The 15,570-nt window shown below is 32.6% G+C and overlaps 1 protein-coding gene across 1 annotated transcript in view; it reads left to right on the forward strand.

The window, feature by feature from the left end:
• Positions 1-15,570, forward strand: part of LOC123690726 (TBC1 domain family member 14-like) — a 34,902-nt gene that overhangs the window by 7,698 nt on the left and 11,634 nt on the right. The window contains exon 2 of the mRNA XM_045634800.1: positions 14,824-15,060. Within this exon, the coding sequence (XP_045490756.1) occupies positions 14,824-15,060 (237 nt within the window). The remainder of the gene's footprint in view (positions 1-14,823; positions 15,061-15,570) is intronic.

Consider the following 15,570-nt stretch of genomic DNA (forward strand, 5'->3'; position numbering starts at 1 on the left):
TTTTGTCACGGTTCGTAATACAGTTTGATACAAAAAACAAGGTGAAAGTTATGATGGGTAGGCCATTATGTTCACGGATTGTTTCGTTGTTTTATTATGTTGTTTTATTTTAAATGAATTTAGGCTGGGACATGCGACTTCCTTAAAACACAAATGTTTTATTTTAGATTAATTTCACTGTTACTCGATGTTGTCATGGGCTGGTCTCCGTATGACCTTGCATGACGTTTGGCAAGTCATGCGAGTATGAAGACCTAATCCAGATACAGAGAGAGTGGCCTAAATATATAAGCTTCAATAATATATATATATGATATAAGGAACGGTTTTTGATTCATTTAAATAGGAACTGTTTTCTTGTTCGTTTCCTATATTGAATGGCTTGAAATAATTATATTATTATTTTATGTAATATTTAAGTATAAACAAAAAAGGAAGACTTTGACAATAGGAATAATTTATGTTTTTCTTTAAAAATATTAAGTTAGTAGTTTACTTCAGTTTTTATATTTTGTATATCAATCTAATCTGTATTTTGGCTTTGTATATTATCTTAGCCTTTTCTTTTATAATATGAATATGTGTATCTGTAGAACAAATAAATAAAATATTTGTAAAGATATATGTCGAGTATCAGAATTTCAATATCTAAGATACATTTTACTTTAATACGTTGCAACTGAATAATTGTTTTAAATTTGTACGCAAATACACATTTTTGTTGACAGAGTTACCCTAAGCAAAAGTTCACAAGTATTAGTATTGTTTATATGCGATGATGTGGAAAATATAAAGGAATCAGGCTCTGTTGCCTTCCAACAGGATGTCTGGTTTCGATGGTGAAGAACATTGATAGTACCTGTATTATATATTAAGCCGAATTCTGAGCAAGATTTATTTATAAATATACGTAATTAAATAGCCTGTTTAAAGTTGAAACGAATTGAATCGTCCATTTCTGACAAGTGTTTCGGATAATGGACTGACACTGGTATGGAATCCATAAATAAATAAATTTAATTTTTCTATTGGAGAACAGAAGGTTGGTAACAAATAATTAGTCTGTCTCTCTCTAATAAAGCTCTGCTTAAAAATTATAGTTTTATAGAAGAAAGGGCAAATAGGCAGGCACCTGATGTTAAGTGATACCGCTGCGCATGAACCGTCTCTATGCCAGAGTGCTCGCGAGTGCGTTATCGGCCTATAAATAAAAAAAATATATTATCTTATATACATTTATGACGTCAATTTAAATTTGCAATGCTGCACCATTACCGTTGGTTTTTATGTTAGAAATGGCACTACACCGTTTGACGTATTACGTAATATGTAAATGTTTGTCATTTTCTCTTCTGAAGCCGTTGACCGAAAATTTCTATAGCATGGATGTGTATCGATTTCTGATAACACTATCTCAATAGAAATTGTAATAACGTAATCATGAAGTGTTAATTATACTAATATTATTGTGTGTGTAAGTAGAAAAAAATAAAATTGAAAAGACTATTCAACAACAACGCACTAGCGGCATGCTGACAATGTAAGTGACCACGGGCGGCGGTATCACCATCAGAATAGCTTCCAGCTCTTTTGTTTCCTATAACATAAAAAATATACGTAATTAATTTGGCGTATTTTTTAGATTATTAAACTTTTCCAATTTTCGTTCGTTAACCTGGGGTCAATGAACTTCTAACTTCAGTTATAAGTCATCCAGAATTATATTGTAGTCTTTATTAATTTCTTCACATCTCTTTGACATACATAAAACAAAAAGAAATATACATATATACAGTTTTATTCATGTTGCGTCCGGTCCAGAAGGCAGTCTTCTTGAGTAATTTCTAATTGGTTAAGATAGTATGTTTTTGGATACAATTTTTAAATAGTGTTATGTTAAGGTTGAAATCGCTATTTGGAGTTGCAGAGTGTTTACGCCAAGATTTTTTTTCTTTATGCATAGGACTCCTAATAGCCAATCTACCAAGAGATCCGCCAGATCTGTGACCTGTGTGTGTGTGTGAATATATATATATACCGATAGCCCAAAAAAAACCGATCAAACAAAGAATCAATACGGAATGCTTTAATATTCAGCTTTTAGAATTAACTCTGCCATATTCAGTATGTAACGAATTTCGCATTGTGATGTCACAATACATAGACAGTTTATATAAGTGGTAGAAACTTTCATATGCGGAATACAAAGTACCCAGTAACATGGGTCTTCATAGGCGGTTTATATCATTATAGCTTGTTCGCCCCAAACCACCATTTAAAAAGATATACGAATCGAAGTGCGTAAAGTGTACTACTAATTTTGTTGATTTGAATTAGTTCTAATACGTCGTATTTCTGTGATATAAAAGCCTTTATAAATTATATAAATGTTATATTTTATATTTTGTACAATAACTACATTTCGTAGGTGAGAATTTATTTTATAAAATTAAGTATGAGGATCCCCTTCACACATTCAAGGAAACACATTCTTCTCTTTCATAACACTATTGTGGTACTATTTCTTTGTAACACATATTATCTGTAATATCATATATGTGTTTGTAGGAAACTTACGAATTACTGAATCTATATAAAATATTAATATTACTACTGTATGAACATTTTTATAAGCTCTAAACTGAAAAGAAAATGTGGTGTTCATGTTAAATAATTATGGCTAAAAAATCTCTGTTTTAAAACACTTTTCTATATATAACAAAAGCGCTGCAAACTTTTCATAGTTGTTTGCTTTCAATTTAGTAAAGAGGCCGGGCGGGAGAGATCTATTTTTAGTACAAATAGTGTATGAACAAGTGTATTTAATTTGCTACAAAAGACAGTATAATATCATACTGTCTTTTAACGATTCTCGGAGAAATGTAAGAAGCCACCGATGAGTTCTCTGCTAATACACCTAAGTAGCCAACCGTTTTTCAAAATCTCTACAAACGTTCGATCGCCTTGGTGCACTAAAATAAAAAATTCTTAATTCAAATTGCCTGTAAAGCAAAAGAAAACAAAGGCATTGTAAATAATCACAGATAATGTTTGTTTATACCATAAACAATATTTCATGCTGTAAATAATTCTTCTGTATAACCTGTAGTAAACATAAAGATGTTCAAAGTTTCTCACGGCGCGGTGCCGCGATGTCGCCGTATGGTACCAGGGCAGGTGGTTAGGCAAGCGTTGCACAAGTGAATGTCAAGAATTGCGCTAAAATTGCCGAGATACTGCCACTCGTGTCAGATGAAGAAATTGACAGATTTAGATTAAATCGCCCTCATTATTGAATTGTAGAAGAACTGACTACGTAAATTAGGAAATGGAAGACGGAGTTGGCTGATAACTTACTATAGGTACATAAATCATATAGTCAGTATAGCATATGAATTAATAGTGTACAATGTTTATTTATTTATTTATTAAACAAAACTTACATAACATACAACGTCAAAACAAATTACCTAGATAAATAACATATATATGAAACAGAAAACATAAGTAAGTTACATTACACAAAAACTTTTAAAAATTTAAAGAAAACTGAAATATGGTTATTGAGTTTGAGTTTTGCATTTGAGTTCGACCACCAACTACTTTCTACTACCATCTAATAGCATTAATTAATTAACATTTAAGTGGCTTCTTGTTTAGTCATTTCCATTCATAGTCTATGCACTACTCCATAGTGTATTTGTTATATTTAGGCGGCCATATTGTGTAATGAAATAACAATATATGTATATAAAGGATTAGTAGAGCATTACAGCTATTGATGTGTGAATGTAAACTGATATTTGCTAAAATCAGCTTTCAAATTGCCGACATATAAACAGGTATTATGTCGCGAATTTGCAAGGTATTCTTTAAATATTGGTTACAGTAACTTCATACTTTGTAATATTTGAATACAATATTAATCTTTTAAACTCGATATCACCAGAGAGAAATAAAGTACCAACGCTGGAAAAATAATACTTTTATTTAAGGCAGACCTATCTGATTAGATTATGTTGTTGTCGCCGTATGTGGAAGTCTTGGGTTCGATGCAGTCATGTTTTACCAATTCTTAAAAGGCCGGCAATGCACTCGCGAGCTAGAGCATTGAGAGTTCATGGACGGCGGTGGTGTCGGTTAACATTAGGTAAGCGTCTTACCGTGTTGTTCTTGTTACCCCTTGTTCTATTAAAAAAATGCAATATGTTGCCCCAAAACCCAACTTTAAATATCGATTAAAAACACCAAAGCTTTTTGTTGTACACTCGGTTTGATAAAATATGCATCAATAATATATTCAGGTAGGTACTTATAATATAGTATAAAATTTAAATCTTTGATCTTTTTAATTTCGTTTCAGTTATCTTCACGCTTTGTTTCGTTTGTTTGTTGGATACTAGGTTTCATATGAATAAACTACCCTCTAAATAAATAACCTAAAAATCCCTCACGACATCCTGAATTCCCCGTAAATTTGGAAAGCAAAATATTCATCACCTAACAGTCAAACAGAGATATGGAATTGTCTCTGACACGTGTTTACATTGTATATTGGGTATGGGGTTTTGAGTTAAACATATAAAATAACTTATTACTAAAGAACGTATTCTCTGTTATACCGTCCGTCATGGTTCGTTATCCACACTCATCTCGACAATCACGAACTTAACCTTTCAATACCCAATTAAAATATTTTGCTTCTATAAATAATACCAGGATCAAGTCCTGGTCTGATGTGTTATTGCTGTCCTTGAATAATTAGATCAGCTTCAAAATGTTTTCGACATTCTTGAAAGGCCGGCAACGATCTTGCGAGCCTGTTGGAAATGTGACTCCATGGGGGCGGTATCACTGATTTGATTTGATGAAATTCTTATTAAATATGGGTTAAATTGTTCTAACTGCTTATATTCCTTTAATTACAGTCAAAATCTGTTTTAAAGCCATCGAAGGTACTTCTCATATTTGGTCTGAAAAGCCCATAGTCGTAATATCAAATGACGTTGTTATTAAGTATCACATAATTCAGCCTTCCGGCTGAATCCGAGGCCAGAATCAAATGGTCCCCCTTTATTTTGCCCAATAAATCGTTATGTTCTAAACGACGTCGTCGTAAATGCTTTTTACAGTACTTTAATTTCTTTCTTTATTTTCTATTATTACAGTTACTTAATACAATAGAAAGCTTATTAATACAAAATATAAACAATGAACATTTAGAATTCTACTATACAAATTTTTAGCTGTAAGGAACGTTGTGTAGTTATTATTGTGTCTATGTGAGAACCAACGAAAATACCGTATGGTAGATTTTGATTGTGATGAAAATACCGTCGGTATTTAACTAAAACCTTGCGGGGATCTTTATTACGTTCAGAACTTGTTCATAACATATCATAATTCGTATGTTAATGAGGTAAACACGAATCGAAGTTCATCGATCACGCAATATTCTTTTATTTGGCATTCCATTAGGTAATTCAGTCGCGCCTCTTTGCACATGCTGTAGGACCGAGATGGTTAGTGGGTATTTGGTAGAATGCCTTGGAATTCGAGGGGCCATCTTAAGGGCGTGTGAAGAGCTGAGGCGATTTAAGTGGGTAGGGTATCGATACCCCTCTGAAGAGTAGAGGGTTTTGAGTGTAGACCCGCTTCACAGTCCCCGCGTCAAGCTCGATAACCATGGCGCTGTTCTGCGTAAGCGTACTTTGACGTTTTAAGTGAATATTAAAATAATTTTATTTATAAGTATTCCTACTACACATATAAAACATAACAGACAATATACAAAGCCTAAGTTACAATTGGAGTAAGATAAATAAAACTGGAATTAAAGACTAAAACTACAATTTAGGATATTTTTAGGAGCAATTGTTAACTAAAGTCAAAGTGCTTAATATTTTTTCACACTCTGTTTGGTAACGTGAAAAATTTCTACATCTTCATATATTGTATTCTAATTAGCTAAAACATGAAACATCGGCGAATTACGCAGATGATTCGTGTTCGTACGAGGCACATGGAACAATCTTGTTGCGTACGGGGGAGGGATTCGTAAAGAAATTAAAGACAGCAAATTGGGGCTATCTATCTATATAATTCTATTGCTTTGAGTCAGGTTTTAAAATATTGTTTTAATTGTGTATTAAATAATATTTTAATAATATTAATACAGTCTGTCAGCGGATTGATGATGACTTAATATAAGATTCCACATCTTCCTTTTAATTACTAACAAAGGAATGCAATGACTAATGACATGCTTTCTTGTTGTACAGGTTTACATACATTTATTATGCAAATATTATTTAAGCAAATAGATGAGAGTGTTCTTGCATTAAATTTGATACTGTTCAACTTTTAAAAATTCATAAATCGATCTGAAAGGAATTTATTGAAAAACACCATTAATAACAGGAATAGATGACATAACATTTGAAATACATTCAAATAGCAACACTGAAGATAAACAAAAGGTAAAGCGTGTTTTGCCAGCTAGCAGGCTCATGATATTTCCGAATTACTTGTTGCCCGAGGCCGGCGGGAGACGCCAAGCTTTTTAAGAAAATAAAGTCCGCTTTTAAGGGAGAAGGGGAGATTGGACACTCCCCTTTTCCCTAGTATCTCGGCGAACGACTACTATGTAGAGGTCATATAAATGAAAAATAACAACACTGTTTTCAAGCCGCTCCCGGTTCAACCATTTATATAGGACACATTCAAGGCAGAAATGAATACAAATCAAAATGTGTGTACAGCGAATTGCATGCCAATAATGAATTGCTTTTGTAATATTGTGTACGATAGGTTTAGTCACATATGTCGATCATAATACGGAATGAGGATTACGAAGGACAGGCCGTGAATACAAAGTGTATTGTTATGGGCAAGGAATGTGCTGGCTTTGTTGTCAATTTTATGAGGGGTTCGGTTTGGTTCAACATATACAATATATTGTTTTTTATGTATTAACACATTAAAGTTTAATAGGATTTAATTTGTAAAAGCTTTATTTCTGTGTCTTATATTCCACAGAAACATGTACATAATCAGGGTCTGTTTTACAATGTATGGATAAAGTACCAAATAGCTATGCAACACATAAATTATTCGCAAAATAAAAGTTCAAGACACATTGCGTTTCATGACGAATAGCGCTATCTGACAGTCGTGAAACGTAAAAATACTGTTTATCCTATCAATAAGTAATAAATAGCTTATTTGGAACTTATCCGGACATTGTGAAACAAACCCATAATCTCTTTGCTGTAACAGTTACAGAACAGAAAAAAATAAATGAAACAACAACAACGATAAATTAGAATTAATCTAACAAATAACATAGATATCTATATATATAATACTATATAATAATACCGTCACTGTATTATTAATTGTTATTGTTAATTTTTAAGGGAGAAAAATAAATAAATTTTTATTATTATTTTCTTGTCAGTCCTGGCTCCTGAACCTCTCTGAACAGGGCACTAACCAAAACCACTCATCGTAGATTTAATTTTATCTAATGCTTAATAATAACAATAAATATGTATTGATCCTTCACTATGATTTCAATGGTTCCAATTAAAAACACAATACAATATAAATATATACATACTAGGTATAAAAAACACAAAGTCACCTCCAAATTTTGCCTTATTTCGTTTTTATTCAATCACGGCAAGTATTATGGAGGCAAAAAATAATTGTATTACAGAGCTATTACTAGCGATTTTTTTAAAATATTATCTACAAAAATATACACATTATCCAAACAGACTATCCCAATACGAATATAATGAGAAAATAAAATATTACAATCCGAACATCTATGTTTCTGTTTGTTTGACCGATCGAGTTTATTAAGTCTACCTACATTTTTGTTGCTGTTTTTCTTTGTAATTTTTTATACGTACCTACATCTGTGTGCTCTAATAATCTTAGTTTATATTGTTTCTCAATAAGTGAAGTATGTTTGCAATTCTTATGAGAAATAAAATTATTCTTAACCAAAAAAATAAAACATAAAAACTAAATAATATTAAACACACAACATACACAATAAAGCTATAAATTCAATGGATTATACAAATACAACAGTGTAAATTTTACTAGTTCCGCGTTACACTATTTAGCGAGTCTCATGTGACGCAAATTAAAAAAAAAGTGCAGACAGCCTAGCAATATTTAAATTAATACTAAAAAACCATCTCTTGAGTGATCCCAGTTATCTACGGAAGTGAAAGTCCACCCATGACCCAAGTTCTACTTCGGTAATTTATTTCAATTCTTTACCATATAAGTTCTCATGTAAGTGACTATTGTATATTATGAGAATAAATGTCTTTAAACATAATTTTAGGCATACGTTTGTTTCACTAGTCACTCGAGAGGCGACACTTGTAATATACGCATGCAGGCTATTAATTTGTAACTTTAAATACTTCTGCGTTTCTCTCCTGTGTGATTAAATACGGAAGTTATTACATAGAACATATTACATTAACAATTAAAGCATATCAAGACCGCTGTATGAACCATAAAGAAATAGAGATACTATATTATTATAGCCAAGATAGTGACCTCAAACTATACACGTCGAGGTCAACGATATGACGTCATCGGTATGTTTACTATCTTAGAAGGTTCATTGTAGAGAATATTGTTGATACTTATAGTGCTCAAGACAAATTTGCACCGAAATATATCAGGTAAATATCTCGGTAACACTGAAAATGTTTAGAAAATGAAAAACAACTTTATGTGGAAAGTTGCCAATGCTTTTATTGTTTTTCTACACATCGTCGCATTCGATGGAACTACTGAGAAAAGCAGTGAGCCCATTTTTCCTTAGGGGTTTTCGGTCCTCTTTTATGGCATTTTCGTACGCTTTCGCCGCATCTTCAGGACTATTAAAGCGAATACCACTCCTTTTATCTTTAGTTTTTGAGAATAAATGAAAGTCGCAGGGTGCCAGGTCAGGACTGTATGGCGGATGACTCTCTATTATCTCGACATCTGCCATAGTCAAATATTCTATAGACCGTTTTGCGGAGTACGCTTGAAGCATTGTCGTGGTGAAGGAGGGTCCTGCTTCGAGGGCGCTGCTGTCGAATTTTTTCCAAGACTTGCAAACAACGATTGACATACCAGACTGCAGTAACTGTCGTTCCATCTTCACGAAATGGCACAACTGTCACGAAATAGCCTTTCCGATCAAAGAATGAGGCAATTTTTTTTCCTTGACTTCTTCCTTTAGCTTAGTTGGCCGATCGTCGAAAGGAAATGCCGGAGTTCTAAAATTGAAATTAATAAAAAGTTTTCATTAGCAATGCTTCTGGCAAGTTCTAAACATTTTTAGTGTTACGTATACATATATAAATAATTATAAATCCTTAATATGTTGGTCTAGTCCGGAGGTCGAAGATTAGATATGCAGAGAAGTGCACCAATAGACTTTCTTTCTATTAAGCATTTAACTTTCGCTCGAACGGTGAAGGGAAACATCGTGAGGATTCCGTTTTAGGGCCTGCCTTAGACCCAAAGAGTTGACGGCGTGTGTCAGGCACAGGAGGCTGATCACCTACTTGCCTATTAGTTTGACAAATGATCATGTACAAGACCTAAAAACAATGTAGTGCCACTGACTTATTTTATATTATTACAAATATAAATTATTTTTATGTACACAGCCTTTGGACATGTGTTAACAGCTGTTCTCATTGTCACATATTTGTGCGTCAGTACATGTTATTTTCCACAATATATTAAACATTTATTTAAATTGTTTATATATCTCATTACATATTTCTTCCTTCTAATTCATAAAAACTATGTTACTCTTTGGACTAAGAAACTCTTTCGTGTCTTGATAGTTTTTATTTATGCTGTTATGAATAAAGACAAAAGAACTTACGAAACGATGCACTGATAGATGTGTTTTACGAATTAATAAATTTCATTATGTTTTAGAATTTCTCCTCACAGTACCTATAGACGATGTTCTAGTGTATTCAGATTATTTATATATTTCAATAAATTTTATTAGCGTACAACGATAGGTAACATAGTGATAACGTTTCCAGAAGGTTACGTCTACTTAATCATTAATTATAATAAACCTCGTTTATTCCTTAAAAAAACTGTTATTTACACTTATAATTTTATACAAAACTCTTTAAGAGAAAAAAACCGGCTATCTATCTCTATTTTGAACATACTTCCCTACATTTGATAATTCCAAAGCATTAAATATGTTTTGATATCCATATTATATGGCTTTTAAATGAGTTCTGTTACATATAAGAGATTCTACTCAACTGTCATACAGACAGACTTGCGTCATCGACTTTTAACCCATAATATGAGAATGCTCTGTGTTTTTAAACACAATTATCTATTTAATTTTTAATTTTAATTATTAACAGTTATTTATTTTATTATAGTTTAATTATTAACTTAAGTAGCTAAACCTTAAATCTTATTCAAAGTTTGTGTCTGTTTAAATTTTTAATAAAAACTTATATCGATATTATGTATCGGTATCGACGATATTTAAATATGAGAATATACCGCATCTGGCGTATCGATATATCCCTAATATATATGTTAAATATGAAATATTTTAAATAGCCTTAATATTTCTATGTATATCTGAATCATATCTTCTCTCGCTTCATTGAGTAATTCCACTTGTACTTGCTCAACTGACCTATTATAAAGGATGTATCTTTAATTACTGTATCGTAGTCAGTCATTGTGGGTGTCTATTTTCCGGTTAGTGATTATGATCATGTAACTACGGAATGTGATGATAATGGTTTTTATTGTAGATGCGTGAGAATTTTATTTTTATTGTTAAGAGGTCTTCATTAACGTTATAGTTAATTATAGAGCGCTCTTGAACTGAAGTTTAAGTTTTATTTAATCATTCTGTTTGGTTTCTATCTAAAATGAATAAAAATAATATTTGTCTAATTGTTTTTGTTATTAAGTTGTTCATTGCCAGGCTAAAAGTCAAATCAAACAGTTAATCATGCTGCATCTCTGGTCATGACCTGTGGCATGCTATTTCATTTCAAACTAATTTTGAATAAGAAAACGAAGGATTTTGTTACGATCATGCGATCAAACGTCATGCAAATTCTTGTAATAATTCGAATAGTCTCGTTTCTTGTAATTAATTTTGTAATTATTTTAAATACATTCACGTCATGAAGTTTAGACTTGAGTTAAATTGGCTTATTAGCTCTGTTTTTACACGATTGTGCGAATGATAACCTTTTGATTTATAAATCTCATCATCGTACAAAAGAGGTATTTCTCTGGGCCACTTTGGTGTTAATAATAGATTTAATGTTTTGATAATATGCCAGTTGTATTCGTAAACCTTATAGGTTTGGCTTTGCTCCAGAAACTGAACTCTAAGCGTAATTTTGACCTTGAACGTGTAATCTAGGATATACTGATGTCTAATAAGCGACGGAAGTCATTTAGAGATTGGCCGGTGGTTAAGGATGGGTCTCGAGTGGCTCGGAACCGCAGGTCTTGAGCTCTATAGTGGATATAAGCCTTGGGAAGAATGCCTTGGCGAACACAAGGACACATCTAAAGGGCTGAGGTGTTTGGTAGGTAGAGTCTCGCTACCCCTCTGATGAACAGCTTTGAGTGTAGATCCAACCCCACAGTCTTCAAGTCATGTACCACATCGATAGTGCGCGCCTGCGTTATTTAAAAAAAGTAAGGCTCTGTTCTTTTCTTGTTGTTCATTATCCTACTTTCCTTTGATTGGAACCCCTTCAATGCATAGTTTTTCCAATGTTTAGTAGCCATGGCTTTCTTCATTTATTAGCTTATATATATATATATGTACATACACATTATTAATAGTGGTTATTTTCAGACATCGGCCATGTAATGATTACTCCACATATCATAAAAAATATCGTCGATTAAAATCGCGTTATGTTTCTGGTTAGCGATAATTTCAAAGTGTGAACCAAAATGTAGGTTAATTTCAAGTCGTACAATTTTACAGTCTAACCCATTTAAGTTTTCTTATCGTAGCCATTTTGAGACGTAACGAGCGATTCTCATTCATAAAATACATTGTTATCTCGTCCAATTCCCCAGAGGAATTCAAAGGCAAACTTTCTGATTTAATCTTTTAGCAGTGGCAGAAACTTTTATGTAATTTTATATCGCACTAGGCCCGGAGAACTTCGTATGACCTACATACATTTTTGTCAAAACTTAATACAATTTTAAAGCGAAGAAATGAGCTATGTAACACTAATTTCTGTAGCTATCTGTAAATATATTATGACAACAAAGCAACTATTTTTATTAGTTATTTCAGTTGTCGTTTTAAAACTTTTCTTTAAGTATTATATATTTATGTTTTCGGTTTAAACCTTCCCTAAACTTCCACAAATATTCAGGTTCATAATTAGCCAAATTTGTCCAGCCATTCTCGAGTTTTAGCGAGAAACACAACTGAGCGTTTTCAACCGCTATGTAGAACCAGCTACCCACTGAAGTAATGCCGAACCAATTCTACTTAGGGTCCTCCAAGAGAACACTAATTGTTAAAGGGTCGGAAACGCACTCGTGAGTCCTCTGACAATGTTAGTGTCTCTGGGTGGTATCAGTTAACATCAGAAAACCTCCTGCCCGTTTGCCCCCTGTTTTAAAAAAAATATATCCATTAATAATTTAATCAGTAATTTTACGTAGATTACTGACGTTGATCAACTTGTATTCATTACTGACGTTAAATTCCTAACAAGAACAATACACAAAGGGAGCAAACTTCACATAAACCTTGCATAAGCATTAATTCAAAAGCTAATCTACGTAACAAAAAGTCATGCGCGCGCGCAGCGGTGCCGGCCAGCGCTTGGTACGAGTAACGACCTCACTACAACGTCGTAAAAAGTGTGTTGTATATAATACTAATTTTTATGTTGGAAAAGTCATTAAGCTTGGAAATGAAATTAGATTTTGATTCCGGAATTAAAGCTGATAAAAGCTAATATCTAGTGTAGATACGGTTGAATATTTTTATGTGTAGGGCTAGAACGAATCTGTTGCACGACTCTCCGTTATAAAAGATGTTGCTACTTGCTCTCTGATGCTGCCTCCGACAATATTGACATATTTATAAAATAATTATATGTATATAATAAAGATACAGATATGTATCACTTATTCCACGTCATTAAATATGAATCGATAGACATCCCACCTCATCGGCAAAGAAGACAGCGGACAGACAGGTGTAGGCTGAGAGAAAAAGCCGTCGTTAAAAACTCTCAATCTAAATCTTTTCTCTTCATAATAATTGAACAGGTAGTTAATTTCTAGAGACAATAATACTTATGAAACATTCGATTGTGTGAAATTTTCAAAGTTATTAGTACAGCTGCACTCCATCAAGACGTAAACATTTTAATTACTATTAGTTAAGTCGTGTTTTATCTAACCAGTTTCCGGATGCGTACACGTGCTTTATAGTATATTGATTGAGTATTATCACCTAACAGATGTTTAGTCAGCGTTTATGACAAACAGCTGCCTACTTTGTATTTTTTTAAATAACAGGGTCAAACGGGGAGGAGTGTTTTGCATTGCCAGATGGATCGCAAGTGCGTTGCCGGCTTTTAAGAATTGGTACGGTATTTTATTAAGTATCCTAAGTCAAAAGTTATATACTTACAATTCTTAATATTCTCGATATTATATATGTCGCGTCATATTAACGCTATTAATTAACTGAATATACAAACTCCTAATTATGTAATTTTTCATGTATAACGTTTTATCTAGTAAATGAATACCTATGAAATACTAATTGCCAACTGGTACAAAAAAAACTAATAATATAATGATAATTAACAAAGAAATCTTAACTAACGTTATTATAGTTATAGCTACAATAACAGAGATATTAGAGATACATCTCTAATTTCAAGATTTTTGTCTATTTTAATAATACAAAATTTCCATCATGTAAATTAAATAGCTATGGATATATTCCTAAATTAGTACAATTATAAAATATGTATGAAGCTTTCACATTGAAAGCCACTTTCTGTAATTACGTACTTTTACTTTTACCTTGGTAAGTACAATTATTTTGAAACGAAATATGTTCAAGTATATTACACGTTAGACACACTATATATTCTTCTATTCTTTTTGTAAATCTGTGGATTATTACAAGCTGTGTGTTGTATTATTGTTTCTTGTGTTGCTTGATTCATTTAAACGGAATATTTTTTTTTCATTTTGTTAAACCGAGTCGATCGATAAAACAATTTGGCGCTTTCACCTTTTTGGGACCAGATTTCTGAATCAGTTGTTAATATAATAGACAAGAAGGTGATCATCTGTGCCTATCACACGCTGTTCACTTTTGTTCGTCTTAGGCAAGTCGGTTTCCTCACGAGGTTTTGCATCACCGTTCGACGAACGTTAAATGAAATAGAAATAGAAAGAAAGTCAAAGTAATGATTTGTATTTTCCGAATGAACTCTAAAACTATCGTTATAGGTATAAAAAAATCCTGCTTTTCGTAGTTGGTATACCATGTTGATGTATGCGTTGTATGCACGCGTAATTATTTGTTTTTGCAATCCAGTAGTTTACGAGTTTTTTTTTGTGATTTTATTAAAATAATATAAAGCATATTTTCTCCTCGTTTGGCTTTTATGGGTCTTAAATTACGGCGCAGTATGAAAATACGGGGTCAAATCGGGGAGCCTAGTTAGATATTTTACTGTAACACTAGAAAAATAACCAAGAATTTCTCTCTTTCAGAGGTGTATTTCCTTGGAAGAGCAATCCTACGAAAAATCAAGAAGCGCCCAGTGGTACTTGGAAGCTGTTTGGCAAATCGAACAGCCTCTCGAAGAGCGCCGAAGTTCAGAAGACCCTGACTCCCACCGCATCAGTGAACAACACACCCCATCACCACAAAAGGCAGGGTAGCTCAACCAGCGAGAAGCAGTTTGAAGATCTGGTTGCGAGTTCTATTGCTTTGATCCAACATGACAGGTGAGTTGACTTTATAAAAGTTAGTACATTTCTAGGTGCACAATAGATATACATATATCCCTTAATATTATTATTATAATTTTACGGGTACTGATAGAAATTGTACATGTTGACTTCAGACGAACGTCTTGGTTTAACAATGGTAGCGGGTTAAATGTGGATTAGAACGAATTTTATAGGAGGCCATTGTTTCATTCAACGTGAACTTAATTTTTATGAAAACTTTAACATAATTGCAATACGTGTCCTTTGAGGTCGATTACATATTGCGAAGAGGAAATTTGTTTTGTGCAGTTAAAAAATACTAACTATTGACTAAAGTAAAATAAATACTTTGAAACTTTATGTTTTCTTTGAATTAGGCCATAAAATAATATTAAATTATAATTTATCGATAGAAGGTCGTTGACCTGAGTTCAAAGGTGTCGACAACTTTTCAAACACCTTCATGATTAATATCTTGGGGTTAATGAACTAAGTAGTTTATTATGATTTTTATTCATTCATAAT

This window comes from Pieris rapae, chromosome 4 (genome assembly GCF_905147795.1).
Source record: "Pieris rapae chromosome 4, ilPieRapa1.1, whole genome shotgun sequence".
Classification (NCBI taxonomy): Eukaryota; Metazoa; Arthropoda; class Insecta; order Lepidoptera; family Pieridae; genus Pieris; species Pieris rapae.